Below are 19112 nucleotides of genomic sequence, written 5' to 3' on the forward strand. Positions count from 1 at the left end.
TAGTCTTGAAGCTTACGTTAATGAATTTTAAAATGTTTGGTTGAATTTACTATGAAATAAATTGATGTTTGGAAAAAGCTTTAGCCTACACTGAACTAGTTCTACATACAATAAACAAACAACAAAGATTGAAGTCTTTATCAAAAGACACTGATCTGATCACGATCGGTAAAACGCATCAAACAACCATCGCGAAAAAAAAACATCGATGAGTTAAGAACCATCAGACAATAATCCGAAAGCAGAGTAAAGAAGAAGCACTGTAGTATGATTGCTTAATTTGTCGATATTCTAAATTTACACGACATCTGTACACGTCACGAGCGCTTTTACGATACGCTCGCATCCCGGGACACATGCAAAACCAACCTCCTAATGAACCAATTTCACCACCAGCCAAAATAAAACCGCACCCGAACCGAAGGGGCACGGCAGCATGGCATCGGTGTAGGAAGTCCTTGATTTCCTCGAACATACGCGCGAAACGGATAAAGGATGAGCGTGCGAAACGAGGCGAAACATTTATCCAGCTGCCAATTGAGATAAGTGTAACGGTTGGGGAAGAATAATTTCCGCACACATCGAACGGCATCGCCACAATAAACATAAACAACCGTATGGGCCGAAGCTTTTGTGTGTGCGTTTTTTTTTTACATTTTAATTCACTACAGCATCGTCGTACGGCATGCAGCGAGAATCTGCGTTCTGCATCAGCGAAACAGCTGAGCTAAAAGAGAAGAATTGAGTTCATTCCGCTTTTTATTATAATTCCGCACTTTTTGTCTGCTTAAAATGGAGGGGGGGTTGGACGGTAAGTGATTGGGGTTGGAAGGATTAATTATCCTTTGTTAGTCCAGGTCGAAATTTCGTACAACGATCGTACTGTTGAATGGCATGTTTAATTCGAATTAATTTATTAACGAAGCAAAATTTTATTTTAAAAACTGACTCTTGTTATACTTTTAATTTACTCAGCTCAACAAACTTTTCGATTGCCTTCCTTTAAGCTTGAAAAATATGGCGCGTGCTCGATATTGTGCTACTGCATCCAATCCTTTGATCTCGTCTGGAAGTCAACTGTCCTGCTTTGCTTCCGCCCTTGCATAACACTACCCCTGAACTGTTCAATGCAAACCAACCCGAATGGATAGAGCTCCCTGAAAGGGAGGCTGGAGTCGCTATAGTATCGTTTTGGCTTTCGTTTTAATAATAATGACCGAGCAATAAAGTTGGTTCCAAACGAGTTGCAACCCGGAGTGCGGTTATGTTGGACGAAAATGTACCGGTGGAAGAGGTGAATTGGTGAGCTTTATTAATTCTCTTTTCATTTTCTTTTCTCCATCCACCCCCTGTCCGGTTTCCGGCGCCTTTTCCCCCGGTGGCAGTTGGAATTACTTGATCGAAAAGGATGTGTCCCCCCCGCCGGAAAAAGGATCACGATCTTCGGGAGAGCGTACGGGGGTACGGGGAAGGAAGCAAACGGTGGGACGCGGAAAATGATCCACACGCTCTGTTCACTTACGAATGTGTGTGTGTGTGTGTGTGTGTACTTGTAGTGTGATGCCAGAGCAAAACGTTGACCAACAACGGGCCAAAAGGGCGAACATAAATATGAAACTGCTTGTGCCCGGGCACAGGCAGGATCCTGGCGATTGGAGCAGGGAGTGCACAGGCAAGGTGCACCAGGGAAAGGCACGTGGACAGGCACGCGTCAAACAGTTGGAGGACAGGTGGATCTGTACCTGTTAACCGACAAGAAATCGAATCCCTCGTCTGTTGTGTGTTCCGTCGGTTTTCTTCCGGGGCCGACTTTTATTTCGCTTTTTGGTGCGCTCCTTGCAACCATCCCTTAATGTTTCTTTCGTTTTTTTGTTATATTTGTTGTGAGTGTGTGTGTGTGTGTGTGTGTGTGTGCGTGTATGTGTGTATGTGGACCTTCCCGCGGTGGTTATTGAACGTTGCCTTTTCTTTTCGGACGTGAGGAATTTAACGTATTTTTTTATTATTCCTTTTATATGCGAGCAGCGCGCTAGGTCATATGCTTGGCATGTATTTATAGGCTTTAGCAGATTAGCTGGACTGGACAATCAACAGGATTTTGGAGATCAAAGATCGACTGCTTACTCATTGTTATTTATACTTAAGTTCGTAGTTATTTGTAGTTGGATGATATTTCATAGGCTTTGCCTCATTTTGGGACGATTGTTATCAAGTCGTTCGAAAGGAAAGATTGCTTACTTTCACCTGTCATCGTTTCGCTCATACGATGGATAGCAAAGAAAAGGTGTCAGTAGATGAATTTCTTTTGCGTAATACATCTCTTTTATCAATTTAAATAATTATATAGCTTATATGGAGAGGAGATATGTTTGCATTCGTTTGTTTCTAAAAAGCACGTAGCACACGATATTCATTTTGTGTTAATTTTTTATCGTTTTTTGAGTCAAATCTTACTCAAGTTTAAAACATTTATTTGTTAAATGAGTTAAACATACACTGGAACGATCGTTCCCGGTATGTCTAGATTGAGTTAATCCTTTGTCGTTTTTAATTTTCTTAAATTTTGTAACGTTATAATTATTAAGTAGTGCAAGAAACTGACTATTTGTACAAGTATTGGGTAAAATTTTCCAAAAATTCAAAAATTAAATTTTTGATAAATATTTTTAACTGAAATCAAGAATCATTAGATAAATTTATTGAAAAATTACAAAAAAGATTACTAAGAAAATAATTGAATTGTTTTTTTTTTTCAATTTATCATTAATAAGGATGATTAAGGTTAATAATACGAATAAAACATAAAACGCTATGTAGGAAATGTGAGGCAAAGTCAACAGGGAAAAAGAACTGAATACAAGTTCCCAAGAAGAATGGTTCTCAGTGAAATTATCAGTACAGTGATTTGTAACAAAGGTTCTAAAAACCAAATATAAATCTACATTATAATAAAATATTTAAACATTACATCGCCATAATGACTAAATGCAATAAAATATAGCTTAACCACACACCGTAAAGACACAGACATTGGTGATCGTATCCGCATTAGATCGTTTCCTTGAAAATTGACCTCAATTCATACAGGAACTGATCCTTACGCCGTATTCCAGTTTCATTTAGCATATAACAGTTTAAAGAGGTGGTATAACCTAGTATAACAAAAGTGGATCAGGAATTCCCAACAGCTAACGGGCGACTGGTTTGGACTACCATCAATTCTCAATGAGCTTTCATCTACACAGAGATCTACAGAGATCATCATCGACAGAGGGCTATTTTCTGAAAGAAATTCCAATAGACCATCACTCTGACTTCTTCCTTCCAATCCTTGCGATTTCCTGTAGTATTGAATATTAGTAAATGTCAGTGGATCCTAATCATTCGCTCTCGGAACGAATGAAACTGATTATCAATATATATTTAAGATTTAACACTTATTCTTGGACATGTTCATGCGATGCCTTACTCTTTACTATAACCTTGAAAGAAGCTTTTTCTAGTCTTTTAACCAGAAGTGATTAGAACCTCTTGAGGCAAGATCCAAAGAGAAAAAGGAATAAAGATTAAATGCAGGTACCTAAAAGAATGTTCCTAGAGAATGTTCCTAGATCGATGGTCGGTTCGGCATATACCAGTTCATTTTGCAGATAACAGTCTCTAATACATTGAATTTCAAAATTGAGCTTTCTTGGTCATAAATAAATTCCGCCTAAAATCGCTCCCGGAACGAAAGAATGGGTTTATCAATAGATATTTAAGTGAAATCCTATTCTTCGACACCTCTCGCAACCATTATTCCTTACTTTATTATTATAATTATTTACTTTACCCACAGAAGAAGGTTTTTGTAGCCTTTTAACCTGAATGGATCTAAACCTCTCGCTCTTGCAAAATTACCACAAATCATGCCATTGCTGCCGTCCAAAACACAGGGATCAGTTAAACACGACTTTTGTCAACCGAAGGATAACGAGGCGTCAGGTGCATTCGCTGGTGATGAAATAATTTTCCGCTCCATCCTGCTGTTTCTGTGTGTTGCTTTCACGAAACCTTCCTCTCCATGGAAGTGTTTTGGCACTGGCGCAGCAAAAAAAAGGGCGCAAAGCCGAACCGAAAATAATTTATTAATTACTATAAGTGCGAAACAGCAGACAGCTCCGACCAGAACAACAAAAACGGACTAGCGTGTCGGACCTGGGCTCCTGCAGGTCCGGTGTACCGTTGATCCTTTGTTTCCACAAATGCGCGGCCACCTTGTGGCCGCATGATTGCATCCTTAGCGACCACCTGGTAATTGGCCTCGATTTTTCAAACCCCGCCACTGCCAACACCCAGACGCTTATCAGCACCGGCAGCAAGGACGGGCGAGTGTGAATGTCACAGGTAGGCTGCAATGTACATCAATCCTTGAATGAACTGCTGGGTCGGCAAGGGTTCGTCGCTTCAACTGTTACCCTTTCAATAGGATAATTGAATCTAATGTGATCTGCTTAAGGCAGGTTTACGGTGCGCCCCGAAAGTCATGGTCCAATTTTCTGACATCTACATCCAAAGTGCGCTGTCGGTTTGGGTGCAATTTCTCAACACAGCGCTTCCCCGGTAGCTTTCGCCATCGTAACAGCAGCGCAACGAGCGGATGGCCGAGCCGCCGTGCGTAATATAATTGCTCTTAATAGGAAGCGAGCCTACCTTTCGCCTGCTGCTCGGAATCTGTTTTCGGAGCGAAGGAAACCCATCCCGGCCGAGCGCTGGTTGACGAGCCGTGACGGCGATCATCGGTGACCGCAGACCGATCGTCAGGCTGCAGCTTCCTAATTTTCTACCGTGCGTCGTTATGTAAATTCTGGCCGGTTAAATTGGGGGAGAGAGAGAGGGCCCCCAAAATTCCCGATCGCCACTATCACCAGCCAAAAGTGTTCATCGAAATGATTGCGCCAAATGATAGACATTGGGCGATATTAAGCCAAGTGATATTTTACGTTAATGGCCGCCGGGGACACGTTCGATTAGTGGCCGTGATCGATTACCGGTACGATCGTGGTACGCGCGTACGGTGTCGGGGACTGGCCAATTTAAACGCCTTTCGATTTTCCTGCCATACCGTGGTCCTGCCCTCTTCCGACCGCATCAACCGGCGATCGAGCGAACTCGTGAACAGCGAAAATATATGAGGTGATAAAATCAATTACTAACGGCGCCAGATGATTCTAATACCGGGGGGCAGCTGTTAGTAGCAGCGCCGTCCGATGGCTTTACACTCAACCGAGGCAACGCCATTCCGGAAGATTTTCTGCCCCATACATTATCAGACTTAGGACAGGTGACTGGGAGGAGGTGGGGGGGAGAGGGACACAAGTGGTAGAAATACATGATCATCCCCGAAATTTCGGGTGCCGCTTTGATTCTGAATCGTTCCGGAACAATTTGTACTCGTAAAAACTGATGGTAAATAATTGCGCACGTTAGTCGTAATATTTGATTTATCGTTCGAATGCGGCCAATGACTCGTGTGATCGTGGCAGTGGCACCATAAATCGGTGTTGCTGATTTTGCTTTATGGTAATGAGAGTTGAAGGGCCGTATTTTATGGTCGCAAGCTTTTAACTGCCCAGTTTTTTGAAAGTCTACCCTGTGATAGTGAGTTTTATATGAACAATCAGCATCTTTTTAGAGTTGACTCTTGATTTAAAGTTTCATGTGAAAAACTCTTGTCGAAAGATTCATTATAAACAACATTAGAATTGATCCTTTCCACGTTTGTCTCACACACTTGTTCTTCTTGTAGAATCACTGCATCGTCAGGGTGTAGCTTGTTAACATATAGGAAAACAACGTCCCATATCATCGACACCTTCGGAATGTCTTCAAATGCTCTAAGATTTGTGAATCCTCTTCCTTGGCAGTAGTTTTATTAAGTGCGTTTGCCATCAGCGCCCTGCTAATGAATCTGATAATCTGACCACAGATGGGGCAATCTGCTAACAAATCCTAGCTTACACGGGGGTGATCTACAAATAGGTGAGCGCACTTTCGAAGTCGTTTTAAATTTCACCTACCTTGGGTCTAACGAAGCTGGGACTATATAGAACTTGTGTAGTTCCAGTACTTATATACGCCTCTGAGACATGGACTTTGCCCAAAACTGACGAAACCCTCTTATCCGCGTTCGAGTGGAAGATGTTCAGAAGGTTTTTTGGCCCCTTATGAGCTGTTCGGCGAACTTACTGTCGTACAACGAATTAGACACGCCAGGCTCCGGTGGGCTGGTTACGACATGAGAATGACATCAGACGACCCAGCCAGTAAAGGTCTTTTAGGTCGTCCACATTGCCAGAAACTCAAATTGAGATGGAGTAATTGGCTGACGAAGGCGTTCTACCATGAGCGGTTTAAAGGACTCCTGCTGCAGTCCAAAATGTCGAAGCGGTTGTAGCGCCTGATAAGTAAGTAAGTAAGTCTCATGAGTTCTTCAAGGAATGATTCTTACATGTGATCCATCATATGTATTTCGATGTTATTGTTTGAAACTTCCATCGTTTAAACTATCTCAATATGGGATGAGGTTGACTGAATTGATTATTTAATTTAGCTGTTGTAAGTAAGACTGCTGCTCATTATTTGTAAGTTTCAAAACTAGCGTTCTTTTAACAATGCAATACTTTAGAAAATGTTCCTTGATCGACGGTTTTTCAATATCGGTCATTTACTTCGTACATTAACTTCTAATGCCCCGCATTATATTGTCACGTCTTTAAAGTTATGATGACACAAGTGACGAGTAGACAGGATAATGATCTCATTTTTGTAGGAATAAATTAGCTTGAAAAATTTCTCCTTTCATTCTTAAGAACTTCCCTTTAAAAGCAAAGGTGGTATCATAACTTCAGAAGAGTTGGGTCTGCTATCTTCTGACTTTCCTTTATTAGATTCAACCTTAGCTAGATAGTCGTTCCTTGGCATTGCGACGGGACTGATGACTTCTGACAAGATTTGATACGTGGATTGGTCCTGACTTATAAGAAATTTAGCCATCTACCACAGCTCCACTGGGTAATGGGTACTAGGGTACTGGGTGTAAGCAAATGGCGATGTACTTAGTGAATCTTTTGAGAAAAGTGATGCATCTGAATCTTTTGCGAGGAATCATTACAATCAGGAATCTTAATGAATGATCTCTTTACCCTCAGAGCAATGACAACTCAAGCTCCTTGCAGACCCTAAGAAAAAATGGTAGTTAGATAACCGATGACTGGGGATAGGGTCCAAAGCGGAGCTCCTTGGAGATCATAAAACTTAGATGATTCGTGAATCTTTGGAATAGATAGTCAAATTCATTCAGATCATGAAGCTGATTTATCTACCGCTAGGGAATAATGATAAGTTCTTTGCATCAGAAATCTGGAAACGGAATACATCTTCCTGGAATCGTTAAATCTTAGGGTATATAGGGTATAGGGGTAGTATATCGTATGATCGGCGAAAAGGTGAACATCTACATATTCTTCAGGTAATTCCAAGCGATCAGATCATGTAACGTAGCATCAACGTTGATACTTCGGTGAAAGATCGTACGAATAATTTCGCCAAACTTCGCCAATTTTTTCGCTTAATTTAGAATCTTTTTAACCTTCGTTCTTTCCATGGAAATGTGTGTGAGTAAATCAACTTCATTCCGATTGAAATAACCATTCAATGCGTAATTTATTAACGCCATCACAATACTCGCTTTCTTAACCTAGATGGTAAGTCTTTTTGGCTGGTAAATCGTGAACTATTCGGTACGCAAACACTTTTAATTTTAAGTTAACTGGTCTCAGGCATATACTTTGAAGCATAACGCTATTCATCCAGCGATAAAACTACCGTGAATGATTAATCCCTTCGCAGTCATTCATCTTCTTTCCGTTGCTGAGCGTTCGCTTCCTTTTCCTGGTATGATCGAAGCATCTCTTTGAGTTTTTGTATTTCCTCATCCTTACTGCGCAGCTCCATATCTTTGCTGCGCAACTGTATCTCCTTGTTTTGCATCTCCATGTTCATGTAGATCAGCTCCTGCTCTTTGACGATCAGCGTACGTGTGGTTCGCTGTTCCATCAGCACACGCTCTTCCGCCGTCTCATGTTGTGCCCGTTGCTGTTCGTCGATCTGCGTCCGCAGACTGGTAATTTCTTCCTCTCGCAGTGATAAGCTCCTACGCAGCTCCGATATCACTCGGTCACGGTTTATGCGTATGCGATTAACGGCTTCCACCAGATCGTGCATCCCGGGCCGTCTCGCAGGCTGAATGTGAAGCAAGTTCTTCAACAGTCCCGTAAAATCACGATCGAGATCGGGTGGAAATTGACCGTGCCGCACTTGCTTGATAGTTTCCGCACGTTCCATATCGGTTGAACACGGTACAAGCAGCTCGAGCAGTATTATACCGAGCGAGTAGATGTCCGACTTTGGATCACACTCTCCCGCCAACTGTTCCGGAGCTGCATAGAGCGGTGTGCCGAAGCCAACGCCTACATGGGAACTTTGCAGCGGACAGGCCAAACCAAAATCTCCCAGCTGAATGTTTATTTTTGAATCGTGGTGCGACAGACTAACAAAAATATTGCTTGGTTTAATGTCATGATGAACGATGCCACGCGAGTGAATGTAGTTCAAGCCGTTCAGCAATTGCTGAAAAATGTCGATAACGATGTCAAGATGTTGTACATTGTCTTCCGTCTGGCAGTCATCTTTGGAGGATTCCGAGCTACGTCTGGACGGTAATTCTTGATCGATCGTTTCAGGTTCGCTTGCGTTGGAAAGCTGCGAGCTTTGGCGGCAGAACGAGTTCCGTGGTATAGACGTAACAAAGCCATGCTCATTGTGCAAAAAGTTGGCATAGAATTGGGAAAAACTCTCCGCAGTGTTACGCTGATCGAGCCATTCACGTAACGTCAAATGACAGAGAGTCATCTGGATGTACAGTGTAGCCCACCTCAGATTAATATGCGGCTGGGTCTCTTCGATGCTAACTACGCTTCTCGAAGCATCTTCCATTTCCGCTATTTGGTTTCTCGCTTCATCACTATTCTCCTGCTCCTGCTCGCCGTTACTCTTTTCGAAGAGGATGCTGAACTCCTCAGAATCGTGTTCTGGCCTTCGCAATGAATCTTTCGTACGATGCGTTTCGTCCTCATCGTCTTCCGATGAAGAGCTTTCATCGTCGTCGATTGTCGACGTGCTGTTGACGCTGTTCTTTCCCGGGGACATTAGCGGCTCAAGCCATGCCGCTTTGTAAGGTACGATGTTGATATGATTCAAACTGGCGAGTGTTTTTACCTCAGCAAGATGTACCAGTACATTCTTAATGGTCGTCGATCGGATTGTCACCTTCTTCACGGCGTACACGTTATCGTCCAGCTTGTTGCGGGACCGATATACCTTACCGAATCCACCTCCCGCGATGAAGGAAATCTCTTCAAACTCCCGGTAGTAGCGTGACCATTCGAGCCCCGCCGGAAGTGGCCAGTATTCTTGCAGATCGGGCAACACAACCGGCAAATCTCGTCCACGTGCAATGCTGACCAGATGGTAGAGGGCTTTTTGGTACTGGCTGCGCATCATCTCGAACTCGCCCATCGTGTACGTTTCGTCTATCAGGTTGACTGCGTGCAATCGTTCGCAAATGGTCTTGTACAAGACACGCGAACGATCGGCATCCGGTTCCAGCAGTGCACATAGCTGTTGTAACAAGCTTTCCACCAACAGACTCACAGGAGCCGATGCTTTCGTTGCTAAACGAGTTTGAAGCGACCGCTCCTCACTGTGCAGCTCAGCAGTAGTTCGTGTGACTATCGATAGGAGGTTGGTTGAATCGGCTAAAGATAAAAAAACAAAACTCACATAAGTTCCGGTGCTTTCGAGAACATTCTGACGAAACTTTGCAGTCTTTTGCTTGCAGGTCACCTGAATCAAATTTCTTGATAGTTTCAATGTTGTTCCAATCGATGTCCAAATCATCATCGTCCTCTGAATCCATGGTCAGGATAACCATGTTCGTAGCGCCCGTGTTTTAAAGATAAATAGTTTCTGCAGATATACACGATTTATTGCAAACAAGAACCCGGAAGAACGGACTCCACACTGCAGAAAATTAGAACCAAAACAAAAGCATGTCAAACGCGAGACAGGGTTCTTCGGGATATAATTTTCATACTTGGAGTGAAAGTCCTCACATTAATGCCCTATTTTCAATAATTATTACTTCAGAACGTTGAAGAGGGATAAACAATTTTTCAAATAAGACACAAAAACTGATTTTAATGTTTTGCCTAACCTGGTTCAACAAACCAAATCCACACCGCTACAAATATCACTCTGGAAAGTTTGACAGTTCTGTCACCGTGGCATTCGTGCTTCGAATTGAAATTGTTATTTGGGTAATGTTCACCGATTGACAGTTCAGAATCAGCTGTCCGGAAAAATAAGGTTCAAAACAAATCAGTAGCGATAAGTTATCGGTTCCGATTTATGATTTTACTTTGATAGGTCTGTACAGCTTCCTAGTGGTTCAATCGGCAAAGGTTCAAAGATCACGTATGGTATTTGTGTGCTTTTCAGTGTAAATTAGACCGTTGGGTGCGTTCCGAAAATGTTCCGTCGATCATTGACCGTTTCCTACTCACCGTTCCGAAACAATTATGTCACGCTACCGGATAGTTACTACCGGATGCTTTCAAGCTATGTAAGTCGCCTGAAATGACCAAGATATTCTGGAATTGTCTCGCGTGTCAGTTTAGAAACTTCAGTGCAACACATTCCGTTTGCAAATAATTAATTACATCTTTCATAATCACCGTGCGTCGGGTACCGGCGGGATGTGTGTTTATTTTTAGAAAAACGGGTGTCTCTGCTTGACGCATCGTATCGATACGTTCTACGTTTCGTGGGCACCGTATGGGGGTGGAGGGTTGCCAGAGAACCACATCGGCATCAACGCGCAAGTAGCCAAATCGATGGGTCTTAAGGAAGGCGATGCCGTGATGGTCGCGATGATCATAGACGTACGATCGCTAAAACGGGTAGAGGTGAGCGCAGTGAGCGAAAAAGACTGGGAAATGTTGGTAAGTACTTCGGTTTGTTTGCCATTATGAATGATGTCTTATCAAAGTTGTTACTTCTTCCTTTTTCAGCAAATCAGTAGCAGTCGAATTCAATCAATATTGCTCGATCAAACGAGGATCGTTACAAAGGGACAGAATTTAATCGTATGGATAAATGATTCCATAAGCATTAAAATACGAATAAGTAGGAAACACTCTCTAAACGTTCTCAGATCAATGATAAATGGTAGTTAATTCGAATATCAATTTCAGAATTTACGATCCCCGCCCTACCATTTGGTAGATTGGAGAATGATACCGAGCTTGTGGTAGAACCGTTCAAAAAGCTACCCGTACTGAACAACACCGTGCCTGCAATTCCGAAACTAACGCGCAGTAGTACCAATCTGAACATCGCAGAACTTGTCCGCCAGCGGAACATGGAGCGAAAAAAGTCTAGCGAATATATAAGCGCACTAGAAAATGGATTGTCTTCGGCCACAATTGCAAGCACACCTTTGCTAGACGCCGGAATAGTTTCTACGGCAGACAGCCACAAAAAGCGACCCATGTCGTGGCAGAAATCATCGGAAGGAAACAAGGAAAACGGCATCCTGGGAGCAGGCAACAATCTAAAGAACGCTCTGCAACGTTCGTCCACGAGTGGCAGTAACTCATCATCCGGCTCGATAGCGGCAATGAGTGCCCATACCGCAGTGCGGAATTCTTCCTTCGAAAAGGATCTCGAACGTCATCTGAACCGTTTGCAGACGAGCAAATCGATGGCAAACGTTATGGGCTATGAATCATCAACGCCCAAATCGGAAAGCCCTATCGCCAGTCCGAAACGGGAACCGACCAAAACAGTTCACCTGGATGGATTGATCGAAACGCTCGGTCAGAATGTGGCAAAGGTGTACGAATTCCGTGTCATTCGTGGGGTATGGAATTGTCGTCGTAGTACCACACAGTTGTGTGACATACTGACCACCAAAGAAAATGTCCCCAACACGATGGACATCAACAAACCGTTCCTGCTGACGACGAACGACAATCTCGAGTACTACGTGAATGTACGGTTGGCACCGGACACGGAACGATTCCCAACGAATGTCTATCCCACGGTGGAGATAAACGATCGGCTGATGGAACAGCTGGAAATCAATCAAGGGGAGAAAATCACACTCAAACCCATACACAACGCGCTAAACATAGTGGATCGAATCGAGCTGCTTTCGGTGACAAAAGTGGCACCCTTAATTGAAGAAGATATAGCAGAAAAGTTCAAACAGTTTGTGCTGCACAACTCCAAAATACATGCGCTGCTGCTGAACCAAGATCAACTGTTCAAACTACCGGAATATTATCTAACCATTCGGTTGCAGCCACAATCGCTCAAGTACTGTCTAATTAACAGTACCATACTGCGACACAGCAAAATAAGCTGTGTCGGTGAGGTGAAACCGGTGGCTGGTTTATCGGATTTGGATACGAACAAAAAGAAACCTCCTGCCATCAAGGAATCGGATCCGGCCGAACAGGCCAAGCTGGTGAAGATAGAGAAAATCGAACGGATCATTGAAGAGTGCACCGATCGGTTAAAGTATGCACTTTGTTTAGATGCACGGAGTAATGTACGGCAGCAGTGTAATATGTTTATTGCAGGTGAGATTAATAATTTCTTTGAATTCATAAAAAGTTACAGTATTTTACCGATGGATTCCTCTTCGGAGGCAGGCATGGGTTTTGGTGTATTTAATGCATGATTAGAAACCTTCACATGCTTAGACATACTATTTAAAGACAGCCCCAAATCATTCATATCCCTCTCTCTCTTTCTTGTTGGCGTAACGCCCCTCTAGACTTAATTTTACCACGCAGTCAAATAGTCCTTGCTACCGGGGAATGTTAGGCAGAGTGCTTAGAGTATTCAATATTTTGCGAATCAAGTAATGAGAGTAATCTTTATAACCTCAACGATTTTCAGAACCTTTTTTGAAGTCAATTCCTCCTTTCTACACACCGTATTCACCCTTTAACCTAACTAACCTAACCTTAACTAATTTTGATATTATCTTTTCCAGGTTCCTCGCAGAGTGGAAGGAAAACTGTGTGTGAAGATATATTAAAACGACTGGCAGAAGCACCTTTCTACTGTTTCTCGACCACTTTCGATTGTGCCAAACACAAGGGACGAAAGCCCGACTCAATTCAGAAGGATCTGCGTCACGCTCTCTACTTATGTATGTTCCACAGTCCGGCTGTGCTTTTTATGGATGGATTGGACGTGCTAACGCATCAACCAGGCGACCAGAACACGCCCGATGCTGAATATCACAATAAGTATGGAAATCAAATATTTAATGTAAAAATCCTTAGTAACGTTTAGTTATTCTCTTCTCACGCGCAGAGTTTCGGATGTGATACGTAAACAAATCGAAGAGTTTACCAGCAATAATCCGATCACTGTGATCGCATCGATCAGCAGCTCGTCGAATCTAAACCGTCGGCTTCATTCGTCCCGTGGCTATCATCTGTTTCAGCTGCTCGTAAAGATACCGAACCTCGATAAGGCGGACCGGGAGGGTGCACTGAAAGGTTTGTTCGTGCACCGGCAGTGCAAGCTCGATCGTCGTATCGATTGGAAGCGGCTCGCTAACCAAACCGAGGGTTACGCGATCGGTAGTCTCGTGCAGCTGGTTGATCGTGCGGTTTTCTACGCATACAAACAGGACAGTAAATTCCCATTCGTCACGGAGGAAATGGTTGCCAATGCGCTGGACGTAACGAATCAGTACTGTTTGGTGGGGATAGAAAATCACAAACAGTCCAACCAGATTGATGAGGATGATGCGGATGATGATATCGCTGGCGATAAAATACCGGGTCTGGAAGGTGCGATCGAAGTGTTCCAGGAGGTGCTAATGTGGCCGACAAGATTTCCGAAAATCTTCGAAGCTTCGCCGCTTCGCAATCAGGCGGGTATACTACTTTTCGGACCACCGGGTACGGGTAAAACGTATCTTGGTAAGTTGCTGGCGGTGAGTCATAATTGGACGCAATGAAAGAAGAAACAAAGTTTCATTGCAGTATCAAAATTGGCGAAAACGTGGAACCTACGAATGATCTCGGTGAAAGGACCGGAACTGCTAGCAAAGTACATTGGCCAAAGCGAGGAAAATGTGCGCAATTTGTTCGATCGGGCAAGAAGCGCGAAGCCTTGTGTGCTGTTCTTTGATGAGTTTGATAGTTTGGCACCACGCCGTGGACACGATTCGACCGGTGTTACTGATCGTGTTGTTAATCAGCTGCTGACGGAGTTGGACGGCGTGGAAGGACTGCAGGGTGTGACTGTGATAGGTGCGACATCCCGTCCTGAGCTACTCGATCCGGCGCTGCTACGCTCTGGTCGTATCGACCGCTTGGTGGAATGCACTCTTCCGGGTGTGGTAAGTGAATGGTCCAGTTGAAGGTGTTGGAATGGCAATTGGTCGGAGCTGGTCTGAAGTGTTTTAGAGTTCATACTAAGTAGTAGACATCAATCAATTGTAGTAGAATTATTGACCAAGTTCTGGGGATTCTGTGTCGTAGAATATTCAAGCGTTGAATAGAAACAGTTGGGACCAGTTTGGGATTATTTTCATATTGATGTTGAGTAAACAAAGGGTCAAGGGTTTAAGGGTTTTAAGATCGATTCAAAACTGATTCTCAGCTCACACATTTTTAAAACTTTTGTTATGACAAATTGGTCTGCCGTAGTGTTGGGTTAATCTGATTCAGATTAACGATTAAAAATGAATCTTCACATGGAATGAATAAGTCTTAATCTCATAAATTCATGTCTGAATCATGAAACCTCAAAGACTCATGAATCATCCAAGATTTATGACTTCAAGGAACTTGTCCACTCTGGACCCATCCCCCCCTTCCCCTCCTTAAAGAATTCATGAATCTTTTGAGAAATAAATTCTTATTTGAATGGCTCCTCGCTCTAGATTTATTTGAATGAGTCTTCTCAGAAGTTTTATCAAGCACTAGTCTACCGAGATAGCTTGGCATAGAGCCGTTTTTCAGTTTGTAGCTCAAGGAAGGAGTAACCATTCCACCTTTATCTGTAAATTGGTTCCAACTTTCTCATCAAAACTAAACAAATCTCTAAATTAAGGTTGGTAATTGTTGGTCTTACTTATTTTCTTCCAGACTGCTCGATTAGAGATTTTTACCAATCACGGTAAATCTCTTTCCCTTGACAAGGACGTCGATCTACGCGAGTTTGCAGTGAAGTCGGAATACTACACTGGCGCGGACATAAGAAGCATTTTAACAACGGCTAACATGTTGGCGGTACAGGAATGTCTTAGCATCAATCCAGAGGTAAGTTCAAACAAATGGAATGACAAACCTTGGATAAACTGCTATTAACAATGTTAGAGTCAATGGAAGTTTCTTCGAACGCATCAATTGTCTCCGGTTTTGTTCGGTTCATTATCCGGCACGATAAGCGCTGACTGCCGAAAGACCTTGTCTTCGGCTTCGTTTCATTTTAATGACATAGTGCACCCATCTTTTAACGGGTATGACTTATATACATATCTAGCACAACCTCCCTCGCCAAACAAACAGCAAGAAGTTTTACCGCGAGAATGGTACATGGAGCTGAGTAGCATTTAATTACAGGATTTTAATTATTCGCTAACGTCTTTGGAACGACTTTGCCGGATCCTTGGCCCATTGCTGACTGTTGTGCGATGATACGTCCGCTAGATCATCACAAGCCGTGCAACGTGCAACGGGGGGGGGGGGGGGGGGGGGGAGAGGCTTAATTACTTTCCATCCATCCTGTGCGATGTGAACGGACCCGTTCGCTTGTCCCGCTGGCTTTGTCGGCCGGGGTTCTGGCAAAACTTTCAACCGCGAAACGGTAGATAAGGTTCGCGTTACCCGCGTTGCCAGCGCAGTGATATGGAGCGTCTCGCTCGTTGATGCCTTACCGTGAGTTCTTCTAATATCCTGTGCCCCATTCTGTCGGATTCGTTCGCGTGCGGGATGGATGGTAATGGGCGCTGTCGCAGGTGAAGTTTGTTTGCGTTGGGGCGTGCTGGCGCTAGCAAGATTGTTCTTTTGCGAGCACATTCTTGTGGTCGGTTTCTTGTGGCCGGAGCTATCCGATTATGGAAACCCATTCACACACCGGCGGGCTGCTCCGACAGCGATATCCTGAGCACTGAGCTGCACTTTTTCTTCCTCGGTGTAAAGCCGATGATGAGCTGCCGATTATGTAAATGCATATGTGATGATAGTGGTGCCACCAATGGTGTGCCGACATGGTGCTGGCGTGGAAAGCGATAGAAATAAAGACAGTGCTTAGCCTGGAGTGAGGGTTTTTTTTACAGTCTAATATTCCCAACGATTATTATGATGAGCGTCGTCGTCGTAGTGAGATCTTACGAAAATGGTGCTCGCGTGTGGTTGCAAGTGTTTGTTGATGAAAGTTTCATATATTTCACAACCTCTGGTTGATCATGCGAATAGTCTTCACACCGTCTCGTCACACCTAATGATTCTCATTTCTGTCCGTTTTTGTTCGTGTACCTTTTAGAAAGTACCGGAGCAGATAACGGTTAGCCAGCGGCATCTAGTGGAAGCGTTTAGCAGCACGAGACCATCGCTTACCGCAAGGGATGTGGCAAAATACAGGGAAACGTAAGTACTACTATAACTACTACTACTACTACTATCGCTAGTGAAGCTGCATGGAAGGATCAGCTTCATTAGCACGTCAAAGGCACCATTCGCTAATAAAAACCGTGTTTGTGTCGTTCACTCCTCTATCGTTCACAGTTACGCACGGTTCACCAACAAAGAACCACCCTCGCGGGACTTTGTCGCTAAACGTGCCACATTAGCATAAACGCATTAACTCTTTACTTTGCAACAGTGCGGTTTTGATTCGAACGGTGGCGTTTTATCTATATTTATATTTTTTAGAGGGCAAATGTGCTTTTTTAACGTTTAATTTGAACAACGGTAGCATTTTTTTGGTTGGTGTTTGATGGGATTTTCCCCTTTTTTATGCGGTAATAAATCTGTTGGCATTTTGTTAAAAAAAAAAAATACGCGCAACGAAGCTTAACATTACGGTAGGGGTTTAGACGAGTTTTGAGAAATTTGCAAATGTTAGCATTATGTCGTTATTATTTGTTTCATATTTCTATTACAAGCATTATGAATATTTGTGTTTGGGTCAATCTGTTTCCAAATCGTGAATCAGAATTAATATTTACATCAAATGAATGATTCTAAATCTCTGCTCTAGATATTCACGTTTGTTCAAAAAGTCATGTGTCTCTATGTTTTATGAACCTTCAAGGATAGCTCTAACTCTAGTTCATGGAAATTAATGTATATTTGAATGTATGATTATCTCTGATTACTTGTGACAACAGATGATTATGATAAAAACTGCAGAATTTCCAAAAAAATATTAATAATTTCGCACATTTTTTTTAGTTTTAAAATAAAACTTTGTTCCGTTGCCTTGGCGAAACCAGTTGAATATTACAGATTTTAGTAAATTAAATTATTTAATTATAGTATATTAAACAAGAACAGTTGCTACAACGAAGAATAACTTTTGGATTTGAATTAATCTTGAGAAAACCAAGAACCTTCCGAGATCCATGAATCTTTTTAAGAGTTGACTCATTTGATTCATGCAGAGTTGATTTAGAATCTATTTCTTATGGCTAAAAAAAAAAAACTATGACATAGTTATTAAAACATAGTTATTAAGTAGATGTCAAGTTGATCTTCGTCATATACAATGATGAGCTCTTTGAGTTGTACGGCGTACTCACTGCTGTACAGCGGATAAGTCTCGTCAGGCTCCGTCGGGTTGATCACGTCATGAGAATGACACCAGACGACACAGTCCGTAAAGTCTTCCTAGGTCGTACACATGGATAGAGGAGGCGTGGTAGGCTCAAATTGAGATGAAGTGAAGGCGTTGATGCGTTAGCCAGAAAGACACAAATAATGGCCGGAAATATTGGAATGGCAGCACCTGATAAGTAAGTAAGTAAATATTCGTAATACCGTAATATTAAAATCAATACAAGGAGTTCCGCGTTTCTCGACTTACGCGAATTCGGAGATTTGTGGATTTTATAAATTTGACTTTTCTCGTAGTTTCGTATATAGAATTCAATTTCTAATTTGCTAATTTCAAATAATCTCAAAAACCCCCAGCATTTCATACTTATAAAAATTACTGTTCATTGGTTTTTACTGAAATTTCCTGAATAAATTTAGGAATATCAATTTTGTAACGTGGAAATAAGTACTTAATCCCTCAATACGGTATATAAATGGTGTTTTAAAGCAAACGCGAGATTTGTGGATTTCTCTGGAACGCATTATCCTCATTTATCGATGAATTTGGTTGTGCTAATGAATGTATACATTATAGCACCAAAGCTTAAAGTCACATCCATTACAATTGGCATTAAAACAAGCAAGACAAAGTTGCCGTTCATAACAATTTGACCGGTACCGGTTGCTCGCAAAACAAACATTGATCCCAACCATTTACGTAGCATAAGGGCGGAAAACCCCCCAGCAGGATGCTTCCGTGCTGGACATTAATCATATTAGTCTCGTTCAATTCGTACATCCCATGCACCGTATCATGCAAGGTCCATCAGATGGCATATGATGATAGCTAAATGATGGACAAATTGCTTTTCACTACACGAATGCTTTCAGTTTCGGTCCCTTAGGCACCCACCAGGTCCAGGGGCATTTGTAAGCGGTTGTGACTGGTCGCGAGGACTCTATTTGAGATTGGAGTTGATCTTTCTTTTTTTTTTTGTATTTTCTGCCAATGTTACAAAACCCGGCGTAGTAAAATGGTGGAAAATTGGAAAAAATCACACCGAACCGTGGTGTGCCGGCTCAAAACGGTAAGGGACGCTGTAAAATACCCTGCGGAATAGACAAAAGCGCTCATGTTGAAAATGAACGCCATTCCGC

General features: G+C 42.7%; 2 protein-coding genes across 2 annotated transcripts; one reads left to right on the forward strand and one right to left on the reverse strand.

The window, feature by feature from the left end:
• Positions 1 to 7890: 7890 nt before the first annotated feature.
• LOC128707229 (eukaryotic translation initiation factor 2-alpha kinase 1-like) lies at positions 7891 to 10033 on the reverse strand. The gene is made up of 2 exons (XM_053802179.1): positions 9946 to 10033; positions 7891 to 9857 (listed from the first exon to the last, which is right to left on the reverse strand). The coding sequence occupies exons 1-2, from the start codon at positions 10031 to 10033 to the stop codon at positions 7891 to 7893; spliced, it is 2055 nt and encodes a 684-aa protein (XP_053658154.1).
• Positions 10034 to 10630: 597 nt separating this feature from the next.
• LOC128708156 (peroxisomal ATPase PEX1) lies at positions 10631 to 16992 on the forward strand. The gene is made up of 10 exons (XM_053803117.1): positions 10631 to 10723; positions 10875 to 11102; positions 11172 to 11286; positions 11355 to 12746; positions 13166 to 13424; positions 13492 to 14108; positions 14172 to 14530; positions 15282 to 15455; positions 16681 to 16784; positions 16923 to 16992. Exons 1-10 carry the CDS (start codon positions 10631 to 10633, stop codon positions 16990 to 16992), a joined length of 3411 nt encoding a protein of 1136 aa, XP_053659092.1.
• Positions 16993 to 19112: the final 2120 nt, after the last annotated feature.

Source organism: Anopheles marshallii, chromosome 2 (assembly GCF_943734725.1).
Source record: "Anopheles marshallii chromosome 2, idAnoMarsDA_429_01, whole genome shotgun sequence".
NCBI lineage: Eukaryota > Metazoa > Arthropoda > Insecta > Diptera > Culicidae > Anopheles > Anopheles marshallii.